The 15389-nt window shown below is 48.4% G+C and overlaps 1 protein-coding gene across 1 annotated transcript; it reads left to right on the forward strand.

Moving 5' to 3' along the window:
- Positions 1-352: 352 nt before the first annotated feature.
- On the forward strand, positions 353-7305 carry VAX1 (ventral anterior homeobox 1). Its single transcript, XM_064663695.1, has 3 exons — positions 353-1542; positions 3347-3534; positions 5128-7305. Exons 1-3 carry the CDS (start codon positions 1305-1307, stop codon positions 5662-5664), a joined length of 963 nt encoding a protein of 320 aa, XP_064519765.1. The 5' UTR covers positions 353-1304; the 3' UTR covers positions 5665-7305.
- Positions 7306-15389: the final 8084 nt, after the last annotated feature.

A 15389-nucleotide genomic window follows, 5' to 3' on the forward strand; every position in this document is an offset into this window, starting at 1 on the left:
AGATATTGTAGCAGAGACAATGGAATAGCTAGAGTAAAACTTTTTTCTCCTTTAGTGGATCACGCAGTTGAGATTTTTCACGGGCTATCTCTCTCTCTCTCCCTCCTTCCTTCCCTCCCTCTCTCTCTCCCTCTTTCTCCCCCTCTCCCTTTCTCCCCCCCTCCTGGATCCACTACACACAAAGCTGGCTCTTTTTTTTTTTTTCAATGAGCAGGCTCTGCGAATAGGTTCAGTGTTTGCGAAGGTGCAGAATTAGCAGACACACATGCACGCACACATACACACACACACAGAGGGAGAAGCACAAAAAGCAAGTATCGGGACTGAAATAAGGAGAGGTAGGAGTTTAAGATGGCTGTCTGTGGGGAGATGTGATAACGAGGATTTCTGCTGGCCAAGATAACCTGCTTCCTTGGAGAGATCTGCTTGAAGGAAGAACTTTTTGTGTGTGTGCGTGCTGGGGATCTGTTTGTTTATTTGGAATTCAGGGGGCTTTTTTTTTTTTTTTTTTTGCTTTTTCTTCACCCCCCTGCAACTGCATTTTTCCAGCCCTTCCTAGCAGCTTTATTCAGATTTATTTGGCGTGCTTTGGAGAAAGCCACTATATAATCGGGAGGTCAAAGGCATACTGAAGAAAGTTAATAATGGCTGCTAATGGTGCTAACAATTCAGGGTGAATCTTGTCAAAAGTTTTTTTTTTTCCCTCTCCTCCACCCTTTTTTTCCTCTCTCTTTTTTTTTTTTTTTTTTTTTTTTTTTTTTTTTTTTTTTCTGGAAGTCTCAGTCTTTTGATTGTGTGTTTCCTGAAAGCAAGACCAATCATTTCAGTTTATTCACTGGCTAAACTCTACTTGATTGGGGACAAGCACACAAACCATCCATTACGATCTGATATATTATCCAAACAATTTAGTGTATTCATGAGGTAACCTAAATGTGGAGGCTGCAAAATTACCCGTAATCAATTGAAACAGCGAGTGCGCGTCCCTCTGTGTGTCTAACAACTACATGTCTCTGTAATAAGGCAGACATTAAATCATTTTAGAGTTGTACTGTTGAGTACCTGATCACTGGGCGCTCTGGGAAGCCGGACAGTCACATTAGGACGCTGAGACTGAGGAAGCCGCTGCTTTTCCAGTGGGATAAAAACCGATCTTCCTTACTCAAGGTGCTTTACAGATCCCCACCGATCTGACCCTAAGCCGTGCAATATCCAGCATAGACTTCGTCTTCTTCTTCTTCTACTCTTCTGTAATTTTTTTGTTATCGTTGTTGGTTTTTTTTGTTTTGTTTTTATTGCACTACATGTTTGGGAAACAAGACAAAATGGACGTTAGATGCAGTTCAGAGGCTGAAGCTAACCGGGTCTCGAAGAACGGACATAAAGAGGGCAAGGAAAGCAAAGGGTCTGAAGGAAATATTTCTACTTCTTTTTTGAAGGATCAGCAAGGGACTTTTTCTGCCTCTGCAGCTACGGAAGGTTGTAATAAAAGTAAATCTAGTTCGGCTGATCCGGACTATTGCAGGAGGATCCTAGTTAGAGGTATGAGTTTGAGGTGTTTGGCGAGGGTGGGGGAAGGTGAGCCGTGCTCACGCCCGGGAGATGGGTTTGTTTTGTTGCTTTGCCTTTGGTCCGGCCCTGGGTTTGAAGCCCTTTCCCAGGGCTGCGGGGGAGACACCCCGCTGCCCCGGCGGGCTGTGCCCGCAGCCCCGCTCCCGGCGGCTTTATCGGCTGAATTTCCGCCGCGCCTGGGGAAAAGTTAAGCCGCGCCGGTTCCTGCCCGGCGCTGCCCCGCCACGGGCCAGCCCCGCTTATTGTTGGTTGTTTGTTGGGTTTTTTTTTCCTTTCCTGCTTTCCAGCCTTCCTGGGGTGCCGGTCCCCGCGGGGAGCCCCCGGGGACAGCGTTCCCTCGGGGGGCCGCGGCTCTGCCCCGCAGGCAGGGCGCTCCTTCCGCGCATCCCGCGCATCCCGCGCATCCCGCGCATCCCGCACGCCGCGGACGATTGCGCGGGGCTGCGGGCAGCAAGGCCCTCTCGGAGGGCAGGGGCTTGCCGCTGTACCCCCTCTCTCTCCGCGCCCAGAGGAAAGGGCTGTTTTTAAAACCATCAGCCTTTAAAATGAATGGACGAAGGGCTGTATAAATACTACTTTTTAATAGTTATATGTCAATTTTTTTCACAACCTTCGTCCCTCCTCCGGGCTTAAATAATTAAATTACCCTATTCGCATCCCCTCCAAAAAAAAAAAAAAAAAAATTAATTTACCTGAAGAAATTTCAGTTTTATTAAGGTGCGTTTTGGGGGAGGAGGGAGAGAAAAGAGTTGGAACAAAATCGGTGGGAAGCAGGCCTTGGAAGCCAGATTTAATCCTTGCGCCACTGGCTGACCCAGAGAGGGGTCAGATTAAAATGATGTGATTGTCTCTGATTTAAAACGTACCGAGGAGGTAAAATTACGGCAAGTAAAGTTGGGAAGGCTTTAAGGTAACCTGAATCTGGCTCTAGCTTGACAGTCGTGTTAATAAGATTTGTCCCGCTTTCCTTCAGTTGAGGCTACCAGAAAACTGAGGTTTCTGCGGCTGGTTGGTGCCTTGGTTTCTTTTTTTTTTTTTCGCCCCCTTGCTTCTCCTCTTTGCCAAAACCCCAAAGCGGTGTGGGTAGCAGTGCAAGGTGGGCTGGAGGTGTCCCCACATTCACGGTGGCAGGCAGCCAGCTCAGGGCAGCGCTGCCTCTGCCCAGAAAGCTTCTGCCTGTTTTTTTTCTTTCTTTCTTTCTTTTTTTTTTTTTTTTTTCCCCGCAGCACGGGAAATTTGTTTTAAATATATATTAAAAAAAAAAAAAAAAAAAAAAAAAGATGGTTTTATATTTTTGGAGGCGTCGAGGTGCATGTGGTGGCTGCCAGCAAGTCCTAACCCGGAGCCCAAGGGGAACAAAGAGTAGCCCTGCACTCCAGGCACAAAGCATGGCCTGGAGGATCTTTCTCTCCCCAGCTTCCCAGAAGGGCCGTGGGTGATGCCGCAGTGTTGTACTGTGAGAGCAATATATTCAAACTAATTTTTAAATGGACTGAGGGGATTAATTATAAAGCTCTAGGCCCCCATCACCCCCTCCTTCCTTCTCTGTTGTGGGTAGTGGGTTTTTTCCTTCCTTGGGTGTAACGGCCAGGTGCAGTGCCACAATCACAGGGATCCTGTTCCATCCCGACCAGAGTCTCGGTCTTGAAGGCGATGGGGACGGCTCTTTCCGTTGGAAAAATTTAAAAAAAAAAAAAAAAAAAAGAAAAAAGAAAAGAAAAAAAGGAGACGAGGGTTGCCTGGGTATGAAGCTGAGTGCGCCTTTCTTTGCCAGATGCCAAAGGTTCAATCCGAGAGATTATTCTGCCTAAGGGGCTTGATCTGGACCGTCCCAAGCGGACCCGCACCTCCTTCACGGCCGAGCAACTCTACCGCCTGGAGATGGAGTTTCAGCGCTGCCAGTACGTCGTGGGGCGGGAGCGCACCGAGCTCGCCCGCCAGCTCAATCTCTCCGAGACTCAGGTAACCCCAGAGGGACGGGGAGCCCCCGCTGCCTTGCCCTGCCCTGCCCTCCGCCGCGGTACCCCCCTCCCGGCCCGGGCATCCCCCCGGCCCTGCGCGCCCCAGGACAGGCCGACCCCGCGGCACAGCCCCCGGGGCTGTCGGGCAGGGCCGCGGGGCCGTGGAAAGGCGAAGCTTCCCCAGAGGTGCCCACGCGTGTCCAGTGGCGGGGGGAGGGCCGCAGTTCCCCGGCGAGAAGGAGCCGGGGGGGTTCGTGGCTGAGGCGAGGGACTTACAGCTCTGTGAGGCTGGGGAAGGGCAGCTGCTGGCAAAGGGGGTCCCCGTATCCCCGCACGCAGCCCCCCGGGGGCTCTCCCCGTGAGCGAGGCGGCGCGGCTCGAGGGATCTGAACCATGAAGCCAAACCCCTCCCGGGCCGAACGCGGCTCCCCCGCACCTCCGGCCCGCAGGGACCCGGCCCGGCCCCGCGGGGCTCGGTGTCCTCCGGGGCTCGGTGTCCCCCCGGCTGCGCGGGGCCAGCCGCCCCCGGGCGCGGAGATGCGCTGCTGCGGCCAGGGGGAAGAGAGCAGCGGCCGAGAGGGATACAGCCGCTCAAACCCGGAGGGGCAGGCGGGCTCCTTCTCTCGGGGCTGCAGGGTTAGAGGCATTCGGTCTGAGCTTTCCTGGGTACGAGAGATCCGGGGACAGGGCTGAAGTTTGGGCCGTATTTTGAGTTCCTTGTGTGTCCGAGGGCCAGAACCGCCCCTCCGACCTCCAGGGCAGAAAGGCCGGGGGCGGCCACGCGGGTTAAAATTATGTGAGAGCACTGGGAAGTATCTAAAAAGTCCAAACTTCTGAAAGCCGGTTTCATATTTCCTCAAAACATCATATAACAATAAATTCCCCTGACACGTCAATTAGCTTTTTTCTTTCCTTGATGGGGAGGAATGACAAGTTCAATAGCTCGTAGGTTACAAAATCTGCCACCGGTGGTTTTTGTTGTGTTTTGGTTTTGGTTTGGGGTTTTTTTGAGTGACTTTCAGGATTTCTTTTTAAAGCTGAATATTATTTAAAATGGGTTGGGAGGTGGAGAGAGAGTGTCCAGGTTGGGATACGAGTGAAGAAGCACGTTGCTGCTGTTACCCCCATGAAAGGGAGAGCCAGAGCTGAGCGGGCAGCAGCGCGGGGGCAGCGTGCGGGGACCCTGCGAGCAGGGTGAGGGGCCGCGGTGTGCCCAGGGCACTGGCTGAGCCGGCTTAGAATAAAGCCCTGGGGAAAGGTCTGAATACGGCTCTCAGAGAACTGCTGGCCGACAGCTAAAATAGGATAAAGTGAGAGAGGTCCGGTTAAAGACGCAGAGCTAAGGGCTCCTGCATCCCCCTTGGCCCGCCTCGGGGCACTCTGAAACCTGGCACAGACAGGCCATGCGGGTTCTGTGCGTGTCGCTTTGTGCGTTTTGGAAGCGGTCCCCGTTCCCAAGTGTCTGTCGGCCCTCCCGCCCTCCCTCCCCCGCAACCCCCCGCGCCCCGCGGAGCCGCGCCGGGGTCCCGTGGCACCTGGCGGGGGGCGCCGCGCCCGCCGCCCCGCTGACCCTGCCTCTCTCCCCGGCCCGCAGGTCAAGGTCTGGTTCCAGAACCGGCGCACCAAGCAGAAGAAGGACCAGGGCAAGGACTCCGAGCTGCGGTCGGTGGTGTCCGAGACCGCCGCCACCTGCAGCGTCCTGCGGCTGCTGGAGCAAGGCCGGCTGCTGTCCCCGCCGGGGCTGCCCGGGCTCCTGCCGCCCTGTGCCAGCGGCGCGCTGGGCTCGGCGCTGCGCGGGCCCGGCCTGGCCGCGGCGGGCAGCGGCTCCTCGGCGGCGGCTCCGGGCGGCGGGGGATCCCCGCACCCCCCCGCGGCCACCGGAGCGCCCGGGCCGCCCCCGCCCGCCGCGCTGCACGGGGCGGCCGCGGCGGGGCACGGGCTGTTCGGGCTGCCGGTGCCCGCGCTGCTGGGCTCGGTGGCCGGCCGCCTCTCCTCCGCGCCCCTGGCCGTGGCCGGCTCGCTGGCGGGCAACTTGCAGGAACTGTCGGCTCGCTACCTGAGTTCGTCCGCCTTCGAGCCCTACTCCCGGACCAACAATAAAGAGAGCGCTGAGAAAAAAGCACTGGACTGACTCTAAGTACCTTCTCCCCCCCTATTTATATTTATAGTCTCTATTTGTGGCGGTATTTATGGGACGGGCGGCCGGCAGCCGCCCCCCCGCGCTCCCCGCCGCCCCCGAGCCCCGGCGCGGCTCCTGCGCGGGCCGGGGCGGAGCGGGGCCCGGAGCCCGCGGGCCGGGAACGGGAACGGGGCGAGGGGCTTTGGGAGCCTGCCCGGGGCCCGGCAGGAGCGGGGCGGCCCCCGCGCCCCCCCTGCCCCTCGGCCCATCTGTCCGTCTGTCCGTACGGAGAGGGGTGTCCCGCTCGTTCGTCTGGGGAAGGGCCGCAGAGGGAGAGCGGCCGCGCTCCCTTCGGTCGCTTTAGCGAGGGAGCAGGATTTCGGAGAGAGGAGGATGGAGCTGCCAGGTGATGCCCGTTTTCGGTTTTTTGCTTTTGGGTTTTTTTGAGGGGTGGTTGTTGAGGGTTTTCTGTTCGTTTTTGGGTTTTTTTTAATTGTTGTTGTGTCTCCCAGACTCAGTGATTTCTAAGCACAAAGGTTTTGGGGCCCCACCTGCGGCCCTCGTTTACCCCCACGCTCGCTGCACTACAGTCCCCTGCTGCCGACCGAGCCCTGAACACCAGTCAGGAAAACCTCCAGCAATTTTTGTTTTTCACGGTAAATCTTGAACGTGGGAAGGGCCGGAACGGACTGAAAAATACAGTCACGAAGCGGGGAGACAGAAACCAGTGGCTGCAGAAATTTTGAATTAAATTGTCTCTTCCTTCGAGATAACACAACTGCCCCTTCTCCCCCCCCTTTTTTTTCCTTTAGTTTTCCTTTGAATTCCCACGGGCCAGTCCCGCGGACCCTATCTGCAAAAACAAGTCTGCAGATAAATCATGGAACTCGCAACTCTACTTGTATCTAGATCTGTTGCGATGGTAATTCTTATTTTTATTGCTCTATTTGATTTTTCCGAATAATTTCAATGTGCATCTAAACACAAAAAACCCTGTAGCCTTCCTTGCTCCTAAAATAATATACGCTCTCGTATATTGCTCACACTTCATTTGAAACGAACATAAAATATAAAAAGCGTAACTTTTATTGTTATTTTTGTACTTTAAAACACATCTATGTAACAACCTTTTTTTTTTCCTTCATAATTCTTACTGCTAGTTTCTCCACGAACATATGTATTTCACGTTCTAGTATTCCGGATCGAATATTTCCTGTTCAATTTTGGTACTTGAATTTGCCAGAAAAGGGATGCTGTACTTAGCTAGTTCTTTGGGGAAAAAATTATTTACTTCGGTTTTAAGTTTCTTTTCTTTCTTTGAACTTTAACCCATGGCGTTTACAAACTGTATAAATACGTGCCACCAAACTGTAACCAAAAAAGAAAAAAAAATATGAAAAGTGGAATGGTTGCTGTAGAATATAGAATTAACTATAGACCAGAACTGGACAGAAGAAGCTGGATGGAAAGAAAATAGTAATTTTATTGTAAATTATTTACGTCTGAAGTTTCTAGGCAACTAGTCGAAAAAATAATGAATGAATCGAGCGCTGAGCCCTTGCTACTAACTTTTGTTCTGAATGTTTTGGATATTTGGATGTTTTGTATTTATGTGGTGAGAGTGAAATATATTATATCTATATGATGACAGAATTAGGTGTATTTTCGTCTTATATTCATGGCACCCAAATTGCCTTCATTTAATATGTGTGCTGCAAAAAAAAAAACCAAAAAAACAAAACAACAAAACCCCCCAAAAACACAAACAAACAAACAAACAAAACCAACAAAAAAACCCCAAACCTGTCCCTACATAACCCTCTCGATTTCTTTCTTTTTTTTTTTTTTTAATTTTATTTTTTCATTCTGAGCGGAGAGCTGTGAGGTCCACTTGGTAGAGGGTGATCTCTTCCTCCTGGGGCAGTCTGGGGCATTCCCAGTCCCCTCCCCGGTTCCATCCCGGCCCTCCTAGCGCTCCCCGGTCCCGCGGACACGATCCCACTGCCGTGTCCGTGTCTGTGTCCGTGTTGGAGCGGCGCCGTTCCCCTGCAGGGAGGCCATCCTGGTGCCCAGTGTGTCAGGTGCCACCACCGGCTCTGCCACCCCGTGCAGGGACCCGCTCACCTCCAATCTCTTCTGCCTGTGGCGGCTGCCGGGCCTGGCAGGCACTTAGGGGTGCACACACGTGTGTGTCCACATGTATCCCTGCAAGCACATGTAAATACACATACACAGAGGTATGGAAAAATACATATGGTTGTGTGCATAAATATAGATATTTGTACGTATTTGCTAAACAGCTCTTGTTTCCATCCTGTTTGGCAGCCCAGCCCTGAGCACCCTTTGCTGGGCAGCCAGTGCAGGGCAGACCCCACGGTTCCCAGGAGTGCCCTCAGTGCCCCGGCTCCCCAGGCCAAGCCACCTCCAGCACCGGGGCACCTGCTCTTCCCACGGCTTCACCCCTCCAGTGGGCTTTGCCATGAGCCCATCCCAGCCAGGGCAGATGCACTGCTCCAGACTAAGAGGGAAGGGTGTGCTGGCAGCACTGGTTTGCTTGTTGCTTTTTTTTGTAAAGTGTGTAAAAATTATCTGATGAAGGGCAACCTGAGTGAAGGACAGGATCACGGGTGACATTTGAAGAAGTGACATCGAAAATGCTGGTCAAGTTGGGAAAACTTCAAGGGGAGAGGAGGGAAAAGTGTTGTTAAAAGCAAAAGAGCTGAATGTGACAAAACAGATCTGCCAGGGAGACCCTGAGGGACAGGGGAGTTCTCAGTTTCTGCCTTGCCTGCATGGACTGCACAGCATCATCCACAGCCCTGGACAGAGACAGCAGCCCTGGCCTGGGTTGCCTTTACCAAGGAGGCAATTGCCACCACTCAAACTTTCCCTGGTCTCCCCTGTCCGGTGTGGGCCTGACCTGTGTGGGGAATTTGCCCTGTCCTGCAGGGATCTCCCTGCCAGATTTGGCATTTCAGTGCCCAAATCTGCTGCTACACTGCTACACTGAAGCCATGGGAACACCAGCACAAATATATCCTGCCAGAGCTGTCTCAGGTGCCCTCTGTTAAAAGAGATTTCCCTGCTACTCTATTATTTTAACCAGAGATGGCAGGGGCTTTCCTGTCCCCTCACACAGGTGCTCTGAGACCCTTTTTCCCTGGTCTCTGGCCTGACCTGCAGTCTCAGGGTTGGAGCTGTGGTCAGTGTAAGCTCTTTGCTCCTCATCTAAGGCAATTTAAACCAGCATCAGGCTAAATTGCTGACGCTGTAGCAGAAGTCCTTATTTTACAGCTTTGCAGCCTTCAGTATACATGCAAAGAACTAGACATTTTTATTTGTGTTACTATTATTATTGATAGTTCTGAAGATTTCCAAAAAAGGGGATGTGCCCTGAGGTGTGAAGGGGTTTTGTCTAAGCATTCAAGTAAAATAAATACTTCAAGAAATTATTCTTTTTTTTTTCCTGTCTTCTTCAAATTCCACCTGTCCCACATCTGTATCGGAAGCTGCTTCTGGGCTGGGGTTGGAGCAAAAGCCAGGGCTTCTCCAGTCCCATGCAGGGCTATCACAGTCTTGTTTCAGTCTCTGCTTGTGACTCAGGTCAGAACCTTGGACCCTAACAGAGAGGGAGGCAATTTGTTGTTTCCTTTGAATTTTTCAGCATCTCAAAAGCGTGGGGTTCCTGAAAGCCTAAACATCCTCCCTTCTATAGGAGAACAAACTAAAACATGTTCATCTGCATTTCTGTCAAAGGGGAGGGAATACCACCTGTCTCACTGCACAGGACAAGTTAAAAATCATTCATATGCACATCTATATATACAGTGAGCCTGAATATAAAAACTGGCGTGGGATTTTTTTTCTTTCTTTTTTTTTCCAGCTACACCAAAGCTGTTCTAAGCTGTGTGCTGCCCAGAGACACTGCTTGCTTGTTTTCACTGAAATGCTGAATTTCACTGAAGCAATGAAAACAAACCACCTTTCTGAAGCTATTTGCTGCTGAAAGGCTTTGTTGCATTTCATGCTGTATTGTTTGTTATTTGTGCCCATCACTGTGGCACCAGAGCTCAAACAGAGAAATATTTGGCTTATGCAGAGGGAGCATGTGTGAGTGTGAGGGACAGCAGTATTTAGTAGGAAAGCAAACAAGCAAAATATAAATCTATATCTGGCATGATTTTTTCAAGGAAATCTCAAAAGTATTTCTGTGGCAGGTAGACTTCCCCAAACAGAGTGCAGGGTGGATTATTTAAATTTCTTCAGCTGAATCCAAGGAATATTTTCACAGGTACATGGACAGTGTCTCTCTTCCTGTGGTTCTCAGGAAGGCAAAAATCCCAGGATCAGCTCCAGAGCACACAGAGCGAACACAAAACAATGTTAGCCAGGTACACACAGGGAAAAGAGGGATCAGGCTATTTAGAGGATTTTTTCAAAAGCATTTGCCCACCCACTTAACATAGGCCCAGATTTACTCACTGCTCCTCCATATCCCTCATGCCAGGGATTAGTGCAGCCTCTGACCACTTTGTCTCCATTTGCAATCCTGTCATGAGCCCAAGATACATGACCTTGTGACGTGTAAAAAAGCACACGAGGTCCCTGATTAACTTCAGAGTATTTTATTTCTTTAAAGAAAAGAAAAGCACTTCAAAAGAATAACTCTCGAACAGAATCAAGTCACAGTCACCAGCGAGTGTTTAACAAAATTACCCGGGAAGGCAAAGTGAACTCGATCGACGAGCTGCTGTCTGTGCAACAGTCGTAACACAAACTGTGACCCCAGCCAAGAGCCGTGGGCAAAGTGCTTGCTGACATGAACCAGTTCTCACTCAGGTGTATGAACTCTCTAATAAGCAGTTTACTCCCCACCTTTCTGCTTCTAACAACTGCTGAGCAGCTCAAGCACAGTCTTTATTATCTTGTAACACGTCGTTGTTATTGTTCGTGCTGTTCTTCATATCTCTGTAAGTGACGGACTCTAGTTTGAACATTAAGTCTTAAACTTTTCTAGTGGAGTGAGTTCTGCAGTCAATCATACACAGAACAAAAATTATTATATTTTGTATATCAATTTTCTACTTTTTGTTAACATAAATAGCCCCAAGTTCTGTCATTATAAGAAGCAGGACAGATTTTCTCAAGCCATCTTCTGCAACCACTTCCTTTATAATTCTCTTTTGCTATGTTACCTTTTCTTCCTTTCTTTCTACATGAACAATCAAAATAATTTTAACTTATTTTCATACACAGTTCTTGCAAACTGTACCTAATATAACTGTCTGCCAAGATGTGCTGCCTTTTTTTTTCCTGTGAAAAAAGCAAAGTAATACATTCCCAGAGCCTTTTTCTCTTCAGCTATCTGCAACGCATTCTTCTGTTTGATCTCCCTGCTGTGAGCAAGAATGAAAATATTGCACTGGTAAGGAGTCACCCAGGGAACAAACCTTCACCTGGCACGTGGTGCCATGGTCAGTGCAAGAAAACTGGATCATGGTTCTCGTCTGCTGAGATGCCACAGCCCTGGCAAATGAAAAAGGTTTTTTATCTTTCAGCTGAAGCAGCCAGCCAAGGAACCAGATGTAGCAGAGAACAAACAATACAGCTCAATTCACACCAGGAGGGTCCACAAAGTTTGTCACAGAACCAGGTGCATCTACCTGGTAGAAACTTATTCTTACAACTGTCACAAATAAGTTTTTTGGGTGCTTAAATAAACACCATCAAAGGTATTGACAAAATCAGAGTTTGATAAGAATTTGTGAAAATGCAGCTTTACAGGGTTTGATGGCAAGGTTTACTCTGTTACTTACTACACAGCTTAAAGCATAAAAAGGGAGATGAAATTAGAAACAATTTGGAATGATTTATACACAAACAAGGAACTGAAAAAGGGATAAGGTTGCAAAAGATATGGGTGCAAACATAAGGGTGCAAAAGGGCTTAGCAGCACTTAGTCATTGAATACTTTAACATTTACAAATGTTTTAATACTTACAAATATTTTAATACTTAAAAATGTTTACAAATACTTTAAAATTTACAAAGTGATTCTGTGGGGTTCACTACAATTATAACAATGACTTAGCCATAAAATTGAGCCATAAAATTGAAATTCATACCACAATCAAGTTACAGGCACACAGGTAAAATGATGTTTACACCTATTTCTTAGTGTGTAAAGGTGCCTATCAAAAACTCCCCTCACGTTCAGTGAAATACTCGCATCAAACCCCTTTGGGTTTTCCAGCAGGCAGGGATTGCACCTGGAGGAACGTGGAGATGAGGGCTGGGTATCAGCCTGGGCTCCTCATCAGTCACAGTTCTTCAAGTATCACAAGCCCGAGTGTTTGTGAGCCCTGAGAGGCCCCACCCAGAGGAGGTGCTGGTGCTGCCTGCTGCAGTCCTGCAGAGCTCGAAGGGCCTCCCTCAGGACTGCTGTTTGTAGGGTTGTGAGGTGATTGACTGGCTATCAGTGAGTTCCCCTCGTGATCACAGCCCAAACTGGTAACTGCTGGGCTTTTTGTAGTTCCCCAAAGTGCAGTGGCAGTGGTACCGTTCCACTCGGGCTGCAGTTCCCAGAGGTGCCGCTGCACTCAGGCTGCCATTTGGGCAGGTGCTTTACCAAGGCTACAAAGGAGAATTGCTTATCTTTCGTTTCCCACCTTGTTTGGGAAGCTGATGATTCTGGGACCCAGGAGTGCCTCATGGCTCTACTGGGATGGTCAAGGGATGCTTCACTGCTCAGCTGGTTCAGCCAAGGCTTTTCAGAGCCTCTGAGATCATGGAGGGGGCCCAAAGATGGGGATGGGATACGCCACCACAACAACCCAAAAGAACATCACTGAAGGAGCATGGAAAAGAATCTGTGAGATTGATGTAAAACCAAAGGGGAACTGATTTTCCAATTCTGTCTCAAAAATAAAAGAGAGTGAATGCTAACATGAATTTGAATTTTTCCTGAGGTTTTTATCCTTTATACATTCAAAGATTTTTCTATTAGTGTAGCTGCACAGGGATCTATCCAGAGAAAAATATGTAAGGGAAGCCTCATGGAGTTCTTGTTCTTTTAAATTCCCTTCCACAATTTTGTTAGTCTTATTGTGGTGGACAAAAAGTAGAAAGGAAGTCATGCTGGCAAGTATCAAGTTGGCAAGTCAGGAGTTGCAGCTTCAGGGATTCAGAGTGGATATTGGGAAGGAAGCCAGACAGAACACAAGAGAGGGACAAGGAAGGTTTCTTGAGACCACCCCCGGGAAAAAGTTGAAGACAACATATGAAAGGTCAAATGAAAGAAGTCCTTGCCCTGACTACAAAAATGTTGTCAGAGAAAGCAGGAAGCAAAGTCCAACATGGTGTGTGTACAGAAGCATGGAAGGATGTCCTCATGGCTAAGCCCCTAGTCTGAAATTAAGAACAGGAGACCAGTTGTCATTTCTGCTGGAATTTATGTTTGATTCTAAGAGCATTGTTAGTCATTGGTCAGTGAGTTTCTATCTGTTCTTCCTCTGAACTGGGAATACTGATACTCATCTAAACCTATGCAGAAGGAGGTACCAGTATATACTTTTACGTAAATGAAATTGAGGCAAAATTATGATCAAAAATTTAACAGCCACCATAGTCAACTCCAATGCAATGTTTGCAGTCATTCCCTCCCGTTAGTCCCAATCTTTCTTCTTTCGCTGCCTGGTCTCTAATCTAAACCTCTAAAGTGTGCCTACCACTAGGTGGTCATAATCTCTTTGAGGCCTCTAAACAATTTCATAAACGAAATCCTAAATGGAAATCAGAAGCGGGCAGGAGAATAAAACATCTGTTGCCATAAAGAGCTAAGGAGGAATAAATAGGCAATGCAAGGCATCCTGAGTACATGCTCCAAGATAATCTCTGTACTTCTCTGGACACAGCACTGCGAACATCCTCAAAATCAGATGATTACTGAGATGAATTAGTAAATAAGAGCCCATTTCGTCAGGTGTTGAGGGGGACTTTAATTGTGCTCTGGCTCTAAATAGGAAACTTCATACCATGGCCACAGCTGTTAAAACAACAGAGCCTTATGGAAACAGTCTTGGATTACTGGCCCCATGGAGTGAAACATTTCTAATGAAAGGGATTATGCTTATTATTTCCCAGCTCATTGTGTTTTCTAGTATATTCTTACTGTCATTACTATTATTTACCAAGATAATTGATATATACACATATTTAACTGTGTTTGAATGCATATTTAATGCTTTCTTCTGTTGGCATAGTTCGAATATGGTCGTAGGGAAAATAACATGAGACACACGAATTAGTTGCCATTTGTTAAGAGTAAGATCCTAAGAAACTTGGTGTGTTTGCTTCTCTCCCACTTGCCAAGTGTCCTATTGCCTTTACTTGATGAAATCAGATCTCTTGCCACGTAGAGTTTAAACGGTGTTTTGCAGGAAGATGATCACCATAGAGGACACCAATACTTACTGACTGCAGTCTTAGTATATAGGCCATTTGTGTGCAGAATAACTTTTCTCTTTCATTAGAAGAGCCAAGTGGGTAAAAGTCCAGAGGAACTGGTTTAAACTCTTAAACACGGAATTTGTCTATTCCAAAGGGAAAGCACCAGTCATATAAGTTGCATTTCCAGTTCATGTATTAGTCTGTATTTCATTTTCAATTTGAGCTCCTGAAGTTTCTAACTAGAACTGTGGCAGTCTGACTTAGTGGCAGAGCTCCTCAGAGAACTGCCTTGTACTGTATGCAAGACTTTCATGGAAGCAAAGGCTAAGTTGTACACATAAATGCAGAAATGGTCATCTAATCAGGTAGTAGAAACTTTTCTGTTGCACATCTCAAATTTCTTAGATTCAAAACTAAATTTCAGTTCAATGCTGAGAACAAATATATGAAAGTCATTTGAGAAGACTGGATTAATGGGGAAAAGATGAAAATCAATGAATGTAGTTTTTACTATAAAACAAAATTTAAAAAATAATTAAAGAAGAAATATTTTCATTCCGATGGAAGATGTTCAAATACTGCTGATCAGAAAATGTCTGTAGAAATCTCTCCCTTCAAATAGGAGTTTTTATTTACCTTCTATGGGCTCTGGGGCCAGGGCGTACTGTTTCTGTGATAGGTTGGTGTTACTGTCTCAAAACTTCTTCATGAGTCAAACCTTACATCCATTTGGACAAAATTAGTATGAAACATAAAGTTTATCTCTGTCTTGTTATCTACATCTAAGACAAATTTTCTAATGTTCTAATTAAATTTCTGTATGTTATTATTGGGCAATCAGACACATGAATCAAAGTGGAAAAACACAGTGCAGAGCACCAGCTTAGCCAAAGAGGCCTCAAGGTATAACAATAGTCAATGGTGTTTTTCTGCAAGAGTGCCCTAAGCACCAAAAACAAATTAACAGCAATAAGAATACGATTCCTAGGATACCCTTATGTTTAAGTGCTCGCGTTCGGAGAGAAACCCGCTCGCGGTGCGCACCCAGCTGTGCCGGGGCTGCTGCGGGACCCGCCCTTCCTTTGCCCGCGGTGTGCCCGGGGAAGGCAGAGCCTTTCGCTCAGCCGGGGCTGCCCCGGGGCCGCTCAGCACCGCGGACAGCGGCGGGGCTGGGCACGGACACCCGCGGGGCTCGGGACGGGCCGGGGCATCCCCGAGGGATCTCTGCCCGCCCCCGCAGAGCAGAGCCTGGCGCCTCGACGGTGTCAACGCCGGCGCGAAAAGGAGTT

Source organism: Pseudopipra pipra, chromosome 8 (genome assembly GCF_036250125.1).
Source record: "Pseudopipra pipra isolate bDixPip1 chromosome 8, bDixPip1.hap1, whole genome shotgun sequence".
Classification (NCBI taxonomy): Eukaryota; Metazoa; Chordata; class Aves; order Passeriformes; family Pipridae; genus Pseudopipra; species Pseudopipra pipra.